Below are 12,953 nucleotides of genomic sequence, written 5' to 3' on the forward strand. Positions count from 1 at the left end.
ACCAAGTTTTAACCTGTAGCAATCTGGTAAACACTACTTGCCCTTACTTAGTGACTCCCTAAGAACCTTCCTCATGCAATTCAAGTACCGCCAGAGGCTCTTTCAGTGACTGAGCCTAACAGGCAGCTGCAGGCAAAGACAGGAGGAAGGGGATCTCAGAGTGCCTTGGGACTTTTGCTGATCTGGCCCTGGGCCTGGTGCTGGTAAAAGCTGGCCTAGGTGTAGAACTTGGTCCTTCCTGCGTACACACAAGTCCAGTGGAAGCAGCCACAAACTGGATCACGTTGGAGCTCCAAACAGGTTGTACAGGGCTAGTCACAGACAGTGTCTGACATTAGCCGGCCCCAGAACCTCTGTCCAAAGGCTCCAGAATCAATGCACCCAGTGGCCAGCTTCTGAAAACATCAGAGCAGGATCCAAATAGCTTCACAAGCAGCATATCTAAAGAGAGATCTTGGCAGGCACCAGACCCTGCAGAGGCGAATTCTGTTTCATGAGGTCAGCACCTGCACAGCAGCTCATACTGTGGTCAGGCTTGATCCTCAGAGTCAGCCAGTCTGAGTGTTGACCCCATGAATGAAAGGGCTAATAACAATCAAAACTCAATTAAAATAAGAGGGCCACATAACCCACACAAGGGACATTCCTGGAGTACTCAGCTCAGGTGATTGAGCATACTGCGCCACTGGGTCCTCCAGGACAACTACGACATAAGGCCACCCTACCAAGACTGGGAGTGATAGAAGATCTACCTAATACACAGAAACAAACACAAAGAGGCAGCCAAATTGGGGAGACAAAGAAACATGCCCCAAATGAAAGAACAGGAGAAATCTCTGGAAAAAAGCTAAATGAAATGGAGGCAAACAATTTATAAGAATAAAATTCAAAAAGTGGTTATAAAGATGCTCAAGGAACTTAGGAACAACTACAACAGCGTGAAAAAGGACACAGAAACCATAAAAACAAGTGAGTAAGAAATGAAGAATATAATATCTCGCCCTGGCTGGTGTAACTCAGTGGATTGAGCGTGGGCTGTGAACCAAAGGGTTGCTGGTTTGATTCCCAGTGAGGGCACATGCCTGGGTTACGGGCTTGGTCCCCTGTGGGGGCCACATGAGAGGCAACCATACATTGATGTTTCTCTCCCTCTCTTTCTCCCTCCCATCCCCTCTTTCTAAAATTAAATAAATAAGGCCTTTTAAAAAAATAAAATATAGTAACATTAAAAAAAGAATATAATATCTGAAAGGAAGAATACACTGAAAAGACTAAACAGGTTGGATGAAGCAGAGAATTGAATCAGTGATTTGGAAGACAAGGTAGCAGACAACACCCAATCAGAACAGCACAAAGGAAAAAGAATTTAAAAGATTCTAGGTAGTTTAAGGGACCTTTGGAACAACATGAAGTGTAACAACAATCTTATCATAGGGGTACCAGAGGAAGAAGAAGAGCAAGGGATTAAGAACCTATTTCAGGAAATAATGAGTGCCCTGGTTGGGTATGTCAGTTGGTTAGAGCATTATCCCAATATGCCAAGGTTGTGAGTTTGATCTCCAGTTTGGGCACTTACAAGAAGCAACCAATGAATGCATAAATAAGTAGAACAACAAATTGATTTCTCTCTTTTTCTATCTCTCCTCCTTCTCCCGTCCCCTCAAATCAATTTTTTTAAAAAATAAATAATGACTGAAAACTCCCCTAACCTGGTTAAGGAAAAACAGCAAGTCCAGGAAGTGCAGAGAGTCCCAAACACAATGAACTCAAAGAGGCCCATCAAGACACATCATAATTAAAATGGCAAAGATTAAAGACAAAGAGAGAATCTTAAAAGCAGCAAGAGAAAGATAGTGAGTTATCTACAAGGGAGCTCCCATAAGACTGACAGCTGACTTCTCAATAGAAACATTTCAGACCACAAGGGATTGGCAACAAATATTCAAAGTGATGAAAAGCAAGGACCTACAACCAAGACTACTTTACCCAACAAGGCCATCATTTAAAATTGAAGGAGAAATAAAGAGCTTCCCAGACAAGAAAAAAGCTAAAGAAGTTTCTTATCACTAAACCAGTATTACAAGAAATGTTAAAGGGCCTTCTTTAAGAAGAAGAGGAAGTAGACAAAAAGGAATAACATAGTTAAAAGAATAAAATGGTAAAATATGTACCTATCAATAATCACTTTAAATATGAATGGCTTAAATGCTTCAATCAAAAGACATAAAGTAACTGAATGGTTAAGAAAACAAGACCTTTGTATTTACTGTTCACAAGAGACCCACCTCAGAATGAAAGATGCACACAGACTAAGGGTAAAGGGATGAGGAAAGATATTTCATGCAAATGGAATGAAAAAAAAAAAAGCTGGGATAGCAATATTTTATCAGACAAAATAGGCTTTAAAACAAAGGGTATAGTAAGAGACAAAGAAGGATACTACATAATAATAAAGTGAGCAATCCAATAAGAGAATGTAACCCTTATAAACATTTATGCACCCAACATAGGAACACCTAACTATGGACAACAAATCTTGATGGATGTAAAGGGAGAAATTGTAATACAGTCACAGTAGGGTATTTTAACACCCCATTAACATCAATGAATAGATCTTCCAGACAGGAAATCAACAAGGAAATAGTAGCTTTAAATGACACACTAGATCAGATAGATTTAATTGGTATCTTCAGAGCATTTCACTCCAAGGCATCAGAATATACATTCTTTTAAAATTCATATGGAACATTTTCTAAGGTGAACCCCATAATAAGACACAAAACAAGTCTCATTAAATTTAAGAAGATTGAAATCATATCTAGCATCCTCTCTGACCACAATGGTATGAAACTAGAAATCAGTCAAAGAAAAAAACTGAAAAACACACAAACACATAGGGGCTAAATAACATGTTACTAAGCAATGAGTGGATTAACAGTGAGATCAAGGAAGAAGTCAAAAGATACCTTGAAATAAATGAAAATGAGAACATACCAACCCTAAATCTATGGGACACAGTGAATGCAGACCTAAGAGGGAAATGTATAGCATTATGGGCCCCTCAAAAAATGAGAAAAAGCTCAAATAAACAATCTAACTTTACACTTGAAAGAACTTGAAAAAAAAGAACAAAGCCCAAAGTGAGTAGAAAGAAGGAAATAATAATAGATATCACAGAAGAAATACACAAAATAATCTAACAATACAAAAGATCAATGAAACAAAAGTCTGGTTTTTTGAAAAGATAAGCAAGATTGACAGACCTTTAACCAGGCTCATTAAGAATAAAGGGGACCCAAATAAATAAAATCAGAAATGAAAGAAGGAAAGTAACAACTGACACCACAGAAATACAAAGTAAGAAAACATTACAAACAACTGTATGCCAACAAATTAGACAGTCTGGAAGAAATAAATAAATTCCTAGAAACATACAATCTTCTAAAACTTTAATCAGGAAGAATCAGAAAATCCAAGTGACTGATTACAATTAATGAAATTGAAGCAATAATCAAAAACCTGTCAACAAACAAAAGTCCTGGACTGGGTAGCTTCACAGGATAATCTTACCAGACATTCTCAGAATTAACATCTATCCTTCTCAAACTATTCCAAAACATTCAAGAGTATAGAAGACTCCCAAGCTTATTTTATGAGGCCAGCATTATTCTAAATCAAAAAAACAGGTAAAGACACTACAAAAAAAGGGAAATTATAGGCCAATATATCCCTGATGAATATAGATGCTAAAATTCTCAATAAAGTATTAGCAAACATGATCCAGAAACACATTAAAAAGATCATATGCAATGATCAAGTGGGATTTATTCTGAGGATGCAAGGTTGGTGCAATATTTACAAATCAATCAATGTGATATATCACATAAACGGAATGAAAAATAGAAATAATCATATTAATAGGTGCAGAAAAAAACATTTAATAAAATCCAGCACCCATTTATGATAAAAATTCTCAGCAAGGTGGGAACAGAGGAAACACACAGCAGTGTAATAAAGGGCATCTATGACAAACCCACAGGCAACATCATATTCAATAGGCAAAAACTAAAAACATTCCCTTAAGATTGGGAACAAGACAGGAATTTCAATTTTTAGCACTCTTATTCAACATAGTACTAGAAATCCTAGCCACAACAATCAGGCAAGAACAGGAAATAAATGGCACTCAGATTGGAAAGAAAGAAGTAAAACTATCATTATTTGTGGATGACATGATATTTAGAGAACCCTAAAAATTCCACAAAAACTACTACAACTGATAAATGAATTCAGTAAAGGAGCAGGATACAAAATAAATATTCATAAACCAATTGCATTTTATACACCAATAATTAACTATCAGAAAGAGAAACTAAGGAAACAATTTCATTTACAATTGCATCAAAAATAAAATAAAATATCTAGGAATAAATTTAGCCAAGGATGTAAAAAATCTGTACTCAGAAAATTATAAAACATTGAAGAAAGAAATTGGAGAAGATACAAATAAGTGGAAGTATATACTGTGTTTATGAATAGAAAGAATTAATATCACTAAAATGTCCATACTCCCCAAAGCAATCTGTGAATTCAACACAATTCTTATCAAAATACCAATGGCATATCTCACAAAACTAGAACAAACATTCCCCAAATTTATATTGAACCACAGAAGATCCCAAATAGCCTCAACAATCTTGAGAAAGAAATACAAAGTTGGAGATATCACACTCCCTGATATCAAACTATACTACAAGGTCATAGTGATCAAAACAGCATGGTACCAGCATAAAAACAGACATATGAATTAATGAAACAGAACAGAAAGCCCAGGAATAAATCCACACCTTTATGGTCAGTTAATATTTGACAAAGGAGACAAGAACATACAATGTGGTAAAGATAGTCTACTCAATAAATGGTGTAGAGAAAATTGGACAGATAGCATGCAAAAAAAAAAAAAAGCAAACTAGATCATCTTCTTACACCATACATAAGAATAAACTCACAATGGATTAAAGACTTAAATGTTAGACTCGAAACCATGAAAATCCTAGAAGAAAATGTGGTGATAATAAAATCTCAAACATTTCTCATACCAATATTTTTTTCTGACATACCTCCTCAGGCAATGGAAACAAACAAACAAAAAATAAGCAAATGGAATTGTATCAAACAAAAAATTTTTTGCACAGCAAAGGAAACCATCAACAAAATTAAAAGACAACTCACTGAATGGGAGAACATATTCACCAAGGACACATCTGATAAGGAGTTAATATCCAAAATTTATAAAGAACTTATACAACACAACACCTAAAAAAAAAGCACAACCCAATTTAAAAAATGGGCAAAGGACCTGAATAGACAATTTTCCAAAGAGGATATACAGATGGCCCATAGACATATAAAAAAAAGCTCAATGTCACTAATCATTAGAGAAATGAAAATTAAAACCACACTCTGGCTGGTGTAGCTCAGTGGATTGAGTGCCAGCCTGCAAACCAGAGGGTCACTGGTTCGATTCCCAGCCAGGAGACATGCCTGGGTTGTGGGCCAAGTCCCCAGTGGGAAGTGCTCAAGAGGCAATCACACATTAATGTTTTTCTCCCTCTCGTTCTCCCTCCCTTCCCCAGTCTAAAAATAAATAAATAAAATCTTTTTTAAAAATTAAAAATGGAACTGCCTTATGACCCAGCCATTCCACCTCTGACATATATCCAAAGAAATGCAAACACTAATTCAAAAGAATACATGCACCCCATACACAACTATGTTCATGCAGGGGTATTTACAATCACCAAGTTTGGGAAGCAGCTCAAGTGCCCATCAGTAAATGAGTGGATAAAACAACCATGGGACATTTACACAGTGGAATACTACTTGGCTGTCAAAAAGAGAGAAATCTTACCTTTTACAACAGCATGGAAGGACCCAGAGAGCATTATGCTAAGTGAAATAAGCCAGTCAGAGAAAGACAAATATATGATTCCTCTCATATGTGGACTCTAAACAAAAGAAACAAACCAGATAGAAACAGACTCATAGAGAGAACAGATTGACAACTGTCGGGGGTGGGGAGTGAATGGGGGTCTGGGTGAAAAAGGTGAAGGGATTAAGCAAAAAAAAAAAGCTGTGTAATGAGTTAATACCAAAACCTAGTAAAAATGCTAATTTAATTCTCTCTCTGTATGCCTTTCCAACAGAGCCCTCCACCCCATTGATGTAAATCTCTGAGGATCCCACAGATCGTGCACCAAGAATTTTGTTCTGGCCCTTGGCAGATGGGCATCAGTACCATCTACTAGACAGCAGGATGGAGACCACACCTTTAAATTCACAGAATGAGCTGTCAGTGTGTAAGGATGGAGAAGACTGTCAGGAAAATGGAGTTCTACAGAAGGGTGTCCCCGCCCCTGGGGATAAGGCGGAGTCCAGCCAGATCTCCAATGGGTACTCAGCAGTTCCGAGCCCCAGTGCAGGAGAAGACACTCAGCACTCCATCCCGGCTGCCACCACCACCCTAGTGGCTGAGGTTCACCAAGGGGAACGGGAGACCTGGAGCAAGAAGATGGATTTCCTCTTGTCGGTCATTGGCTATGCTGTGGACCTGGGCAACGTCTGGCGCTTTCCCTACATATGCTACCAGAATGGAGGGGGTCAGTATTGTGGGCCACGAGCAGGGGCTCTGACCTGGGGGTGGTCCGTAGAGCCTCTTAGGAGGCTAGGGGATAAGTCATATCTTTTCTATCTTGTTTAACTGATAAGAGTTTGGGAACAGGATTGCTTAGACTTAGAAGCTTACCGAAATGAAAAAAATCTCCAGTAAGCCAACCCTTGAAGTCTGCTTGTCTGAGGCCCTCTGGGCTATGAAGCTGGATGACCTGGCCTCAGCAGATTGTCCCAAACCTGGGAAAATCTCCCAAATGTGGCCTTAGCAGATTTTCAACATCTTCCGTGCTCCATTTGTTGAGGAGCTCCTTTCTCACCCCTGCACTATCCAAGCTCCACTCTCCAGCCAGCGAGATGTGGGGATGACCACAGCCCTGGGCTAAGCTTTTCACTCCTGCTGGAAGGTTCTGTTCACAGGAGTCAGAGAGGGTAGATTTGTGGAAGGAAGAATTGCGAGGTAGCTCTAGGGTCCAGACCTTCCTGGCCTTTAGACCTGTGTTTTAACTCAGGTCCAGAGTCTTTTTTTTTTTTTTTTTATGTACTGATTTTAGAGAGAGAGAAAGGGAGAGAGAGAAACACTGATTTGTTGTTCCACTTAATTGTGCATTCATTGGATGATTCTTGTATGTACTCTGACCAAGGACAGAACCTGCAACCTTGGTGTGTTTGGACAATGCTCCAACCAATTGAGCTACCCGGCCACTGTCCATATGCAGCCGCAAAGACCATTCTTGTTCCCAGGACAGGAAGTGGGGAGCCCAGTGCTCCCTGCCTGGGAGGAGTGGAGGTTGGGATCCCCTTCTCTCCAATGTGAGAGGACTCACCTCTAGCCTGAGCATTACTTAAGGGACTGGGTCACCTGTGCCATTGCCCCTGTACTCATTCCCTACGGTGAAACCAGGCAAGCAAACCCTTTGGACAAATGCCCCCGTGACAATACATCGTGGCTCTTATTCTCAATCCAGATTTCTCCACAGTGATTGTAAGATAGGTGGGGCCTTTCTGAGCTGCACTAACTTCAGATTCCTAGGTTCAAAGCACTTCATGGGAAGGAAAGTTTGTCTGGGAAAAATCAAGCCAACTGCTTCTTTGGGCTAAAACTTAGGCTGCAGGTGACCGATGCTTAACGTGGCTTCAGCCTCAAGAGCCAGGCGACACCAGCATTGCCAGAGATACAGGAGCTCTGCGCTCTCTCGGTCTGTGACAAAGCACTCTGTTCAGCCACGCCTGCAAAAGTGACTCAGGAGGGAGCCTTCTGGCTTGGTGGAATTATGGGAAGTAGCTAAATATCAATAATCAAGTGTCTGGAGTCAGGGATAATACTGATGGACAGAGATACTAATTCAGTGACTCGTAGATTATCACAGCTGTTCTGCAGGTTGTCATGGGCGGTTGGTCCCAAACGCTGGTCCATGTACTGGTTGCATCAGAATCACCTGGAGAGCCTAATTTTTTTTCTATTATACCTCTACCTGGAGCTTCTGCTTTAGGAAGGCTGGCTGGGTGGGTGTTTTTAAACCCACCAGTGATTATGAGGGGTGGCTCTCCTCAACTTCATGATTTCACAGGGGAGGAAATACTCAGAAAAGGGATGTGGTCACAGGTCCGCCAGGCAGTTAGAAGTGGAACTGGTCCCAGTGCCTGCTCTGCGGACTCCCACACCCAGCTTTCTTTCAGGTTCCTCTCTGCCTCCTCCAAACCTCACTTCCGCTGTGGAGCTGTGCCTCCTACTACTTCTGGCAAGCACCACTGCTAGGGGAGCACAGTGTGAGGTCACATGGCATAAGGTGGCTCCGTGGTACTCCGGTGTCAGGTGGCTCTGTGACTCTCGGCATGGCTCCTGGTGTGCAGGGATTGGTGGGGCCTTGGAACAGATGCTGGCCGGGAGTAAAATTGTCTTTCATCTGCCCCAGGGGCATTCCTCCTCCCCTACACCATCATGACCATTTTCGGGGGGATCCCGCTCTTCTATATGGAGCTCGCGCTGGGCCAGTACCACCGAAACGGATGCATTTCCATATGGAGGAAAATCTGCCCGATTTTCAAAGGTAACTGAAAGGCCTGACTGGGTGGGTAGACGGGTGGGTTTTTCTGGGAAGTGGTGATTTCCATCCAGGGTGTGGGAGCAGGAAGCTGGGGACCTTCTGGAATCAGTCAGGCCTTCGTTGACCCTGGGAGATGACTTGAGTACAGTAATTAAGTTTTTGACTGTTCAAGTGGTGTAAGAATGTTAACAGGAAACAGAATAAAGGGCAATTTAAACGAAATAGAAAAAAATGTAAAGCATTAATGGCACACACACATTTTCTGAAACACGTAACCTGGCAAAGGTTACCACGTTGCCGTTGCCACCTTCCTGCGGCCGCCCGGAGTCTTTGGGGAATGAAGTGAGTGGCACCCGCCTACCCCTCCCCCTGTGGCAGCACCCTCCAAGGCTGCGTCAGTCTTTCTCCGTAGGGCTGCCATTCACTCTCGGCCCCCCTCGCCCTCTGTCCCAGGGATCGGGTACGCCATCTGCATCATTGCCTTTTACATCGCCTCCTACTACAACACCATCATGGCCTGGGCGCTCTACTACCTCATCTCCTCCTTCACCAACCGGCTGCCCTGGACCAGCTGCGAGAACTCCTGGAACACCGGCAACTGCACCAACTACTTCTCCGAGGGCAACGTCACCTGGACGCTCCACTCCACCTCCCCTGCAGAGGAATTTTACACGTAAGTGTCTAGAAGTGAGGGGTGGTCTGTTGAGGGCAGGCCACGCCCCCAGCGTTTGGCTTCTTTGGAGGGAGGCCCAGCACGGACGGTGGGAGCCATATCTGGAGTGGAGGGACTCTGCCTTGAATGCTTCATGCCCCGGCCCTCTGGGCCATCTGGCCCTTTCCAATGTGTCATGCCAGGATGGTCCCTACCTTCACATTTCAAAATTACTCCCCTGCTTTGAAACCACCCTTCCTCCTAAGCCCTCCTCTCAGCTGGTGTCACAGAAGCAAAGTCTCTGACCTCTTCAATAGTTTGAAACTATTCACATAGTCCTGGTTTTATGTGCTCCCCTCATGTGGGAGCTGCCCTTTGGAAGAAGATGCCTGCAGTGGGGCATATTTTTAACACTGAAGTTTCAGGCAACGGCAGCCCAAAGGGAGCGCTCGTTTGGGTGGGAAAGGGGCCCACCGCCCGCACAGACAAATCCTCACGTGCCCCCAAGCCAGTCACGGAGGTCACATTTCCTGGTTGGCCAAGTCCGAGCCAGGACAGGTGAGCGCTGGAAATCTGCCTCTGGGCTGAGCACGTTTCCCAGGTTGGTCCGCTGAAGGTGCTGGCCTCTCCTTCAGGACAGGCAGAGCCAGTCCCAGCCCTGGCTGAGGCTTAGTGACCACGTCGTGCCTGCAGAGCGGGCTGCGCTTTTTCCCTTGGCACCCTCTTGCAGATGTGACCAGCAGTACCGTTCGGACCATCTCATGGGCCTCTCCTCTTTCACCCCAGGCGCCACGTGCTGCAGATCCACCGGTCTAAGGGACTCCAGGACCTGGGGGGCATCAGCTGGCAGCTTGCCCTCTGCATCATGCTGATCTTCACTGTGATCTACTTTAGCATCTGGAAAGGTGTCAAAACATCTGGCAAGGTAAGGAGGACTCTGCTGACCCAGGCCTGCCAGGGGGCCCCAGAGCACCTCAAACTCAGACTCAGTGGCCCAGACGGCCGTAGACAGACAGGGGGACAGTGTTTCCTTCTATACCAGACTCATTCCGTGGTACTCAGTCTCTCGTCACCAAATCTGGTAGAAAGTTCTTGAAATGGGCCAATCCCAAGAACCAGTACAAGATTTTTAAAACATTTCCTTTTTTAAAAAACCCATTGATAATGTCACAATCAATAATAGTGGCAGGAATTTACTGAAAGCCCATCTCGGACCGTGTGCAGTGCTGTATGTGCACCGGCTAGTTGTTCCCTGCTAGATCCGTTCCCCACTCCACTGGTGGGGAGTGGGTTTAGAGGTAGCTGGTATCAGTAAGCCGTAAGTCAGACCCCTGGCTGGTTCTAAAGGCTGTGGTCACACCACCTGCCCCCTAAAATTGCAGGGAAAAGAAAGGTGGATCTTCTTTCTGGGAAGTTTTAAAAAATAATGGACACCAGCTTCCCCGTGGTGACAACCTGGGTTTCCTTGCTCACAGGTGGTGTGGGTGACTGCCACCTTTCCTTACATCATCCTTTTGGTCCTGCTGGTGAGGGGCGCCACCCTCCCTGGAGCCTGGAGGGGTGTTCTCTACTACTTGAAACCCAACTGGCAGAAACTGCTGGAGACCGGGGTAAGGCGACGAGGGAAATGATGTGCACCGATCTGTCATTTTACTACGTGAAGCTAGTCCTCCGAATGGGACAGTGGCAGCAACTAAACTTTGGGTGCAATGGCAAGTCTTGTGACAATGCTTTAAATCGGAAATGCCAGCGTGAAAAGTACAGTTGAGGTCACTGGGCTGGTGGATGCCTACATGATGGGAAGAGAAATCCCATTTGCTGCACTTGGTGTGGGGCTGTCCCTGGGATGAGCCTCGAGAGTTGTCTCCTTGTGTCTGCACACAGCCGCCCCGAGGCGTGGTCTTGGTCTTGGTCTTGGCCCTCACCCTGCCCCTGCTGTGTTCCAGGTGTGGGTGGATGCTGCCGCTCAGATCTTCTTCTCTCTTGGTCCTGGCTTTGGGGTCCTACTGGCTTTCGCTAGCTACAACAAATTCAACAACAACTGTTATCAGTGAGTATCAGGGCACCCTCCCCCCACCCCCAGGTAAAGTTTAAAAGTGGGTTGTAAGTCAGTTGGCCTGGAGGAAGGCTGGGCTCAGGCCACATTGACATTGTCACCCTCAGGGGTGCCACCGGTCCCTGACCAGTTCACCCGTGGCCAGAGCCTCACCCGGGCCACTCAGGGGTTGAGAGAGGCCCTAGGCTGCTTCTGTTTTGTGACAGTCTCTGTATATTAAAGAAAAAAATTAGTCCTGGCTGGTGTGACTCAGTGGATTGAGCACTGGTTTGTGAACGGAAAGGTCACTGGCTCAAGTCCCAGTCAGGGCACATGCCTGGGTTTCGGGCCGGATCCCCGGTTGGGGGCATGTGAGAGGCAACCAACTGATGTATCTCTCGAACATCAATGTTTCTCTCCCTCTCTTTCTCCTTCCCTTCCCCTCTCTTTAAAAATAAATAAATAAAATATTTTTTAAAAATTGAAATTCTTCAAATAAGATATGCAAGGATTTGTTTTGATAAGCATTGAGAGAAAAAAATTAAGAAAATTTAAAGCAGGTTTACAAAAGTTGCAACAGACACTAAGTGTTTAGACTTGACTTGTATTTAACACAACTATAATGTGATAATTTGTTTATGCATATGTACACAAAATGTGTAATGATTAAACTATTTTGACCAACACAAAATGCCATAATTTTTGTGGCAAAAATCTCATTGCAGAACTGTTGACAAAACAGTGATTTAGATATCACTCATCATCTTTAGAGCTGACCTAGTTTTAATGTCCTATCACAGATGGCAATGTGCAACAATGGAAGTATGCTGTTTGTAAGATAGTTACAGAATTTGTTTTTTAAAAAAAGAATTCACATGCAATGTGGCCCTAAGCAATGTGGCTTTGCGTGGGGACACCAGCCAGAAGTCCTGTGGCGAGGTCTTCTGTTAAAAGTGTCAGGATATCCCTGTGGCGGTGTTGTAACCTCATTTGCACAAAATGTCAAAAGTCTAAATCTGAAGACTTCACCAGCGTGAGGCCAAGGCCCACTGCTGGCCCCCACTCCAGCCCAGGCCCCGCTGCAGAGCAAGCTGGTGAGAGGCATGTGCTGTGCTGGCTTGCAACAGGCCCATACTTAACACCACCCCTCCTGTGCCATGAAGATGCCAGCTCATGTGTCTCAAGGCTGATGCAACCCATCTGAGAGGCCAGGCGCAGGGGGGAGGAGAAGGGACGCCAGGACTAGCTTGGAGTCCCTGTGAGCTCAGCCTGCTCCCCGCTGCCTCAGCTGGAGACGGATGCTCCTTAGACCCCTGACTTGCAAATGACTCTGACCCCTTGGATTTTCTGCTCCAGAGACGCCCTGGTGACCAGCGTGGTGAACTGCATGACGAGCTTCGTTTCAGGTTTTGTCATTTTCACGGTGCTTGGCTATATGGCTGAGATGAGGAAGGAAGATGTGTCCGAGGTGGCCAAAGATGCAGGTGAGCCCAGGTTCTGTTTAAGTCCCTTGCGCCCACTGAGTTGCTTTGCTGCTCTTTGGATGCTT

At 44.2% G+C, this 12,953-nt stretch overlaps 1 protein-coding gene across 2 annotated transcripts in view; it reads left to right on the forward strand.

Moving 5' to 3' along the window:
- Positions 1-12,953, forward strand: part of SLC6A4 (solute carrier family 6 member 4) — a 41,322-nt gene that overhangs the window by 16,437 nt on the left and 11,932 nt on the right. For both annotated transcript variants that reach the window (XM_045836941.1, XM_045836940.1), the window contains exons 2-8: positions 6,207-6,659; positions 8,586-8,720; positions 9,171-9,390; positions 10,156-10,294; positions 10,845-10,979; positions 11,316-11,419; positions 12,761-12,888. In XM_045836941.1, coding sequence (XP_045692897.1) covers positions 6,317-6,659; positions 8,586-8,720; positions 9,171-9,390; positions 10,156-10,294; positions 10,845-10,979; positions 11,316-11,419; positions 12,761-12,888 — 1,204 coding nt within the window. In that variant the 5' untranslated portion in view covers positions 6,207-6,316. The remainder of the gene's footprint in view (positions 1-6,206; positions 6,660-8,585; positions 8,721-9,170; positions 9,391-10,155; positions 10,295-10,844; positions 10,980-11,315; positions 11,420-12,760; positions 12,889-12,953) is intronic.

Source organism: Phyllostomus hastatus, unplaced genomic scaffold (genome assembly GCF_019186645.2).
Source record: "Phyllostomus hastatus isolate PE091 unplaced genomic scaffold, TTU_PhHast_1.1 phas_contig_210, whole genome shotgun sequence".
Classification (NCBI taxonomy): Eukaryota; Metazoa; Chordata; class Mammalia; order Chiroptera; family Phyllostomidae; genus Phyllostomus; species Phyllostomus hastatus.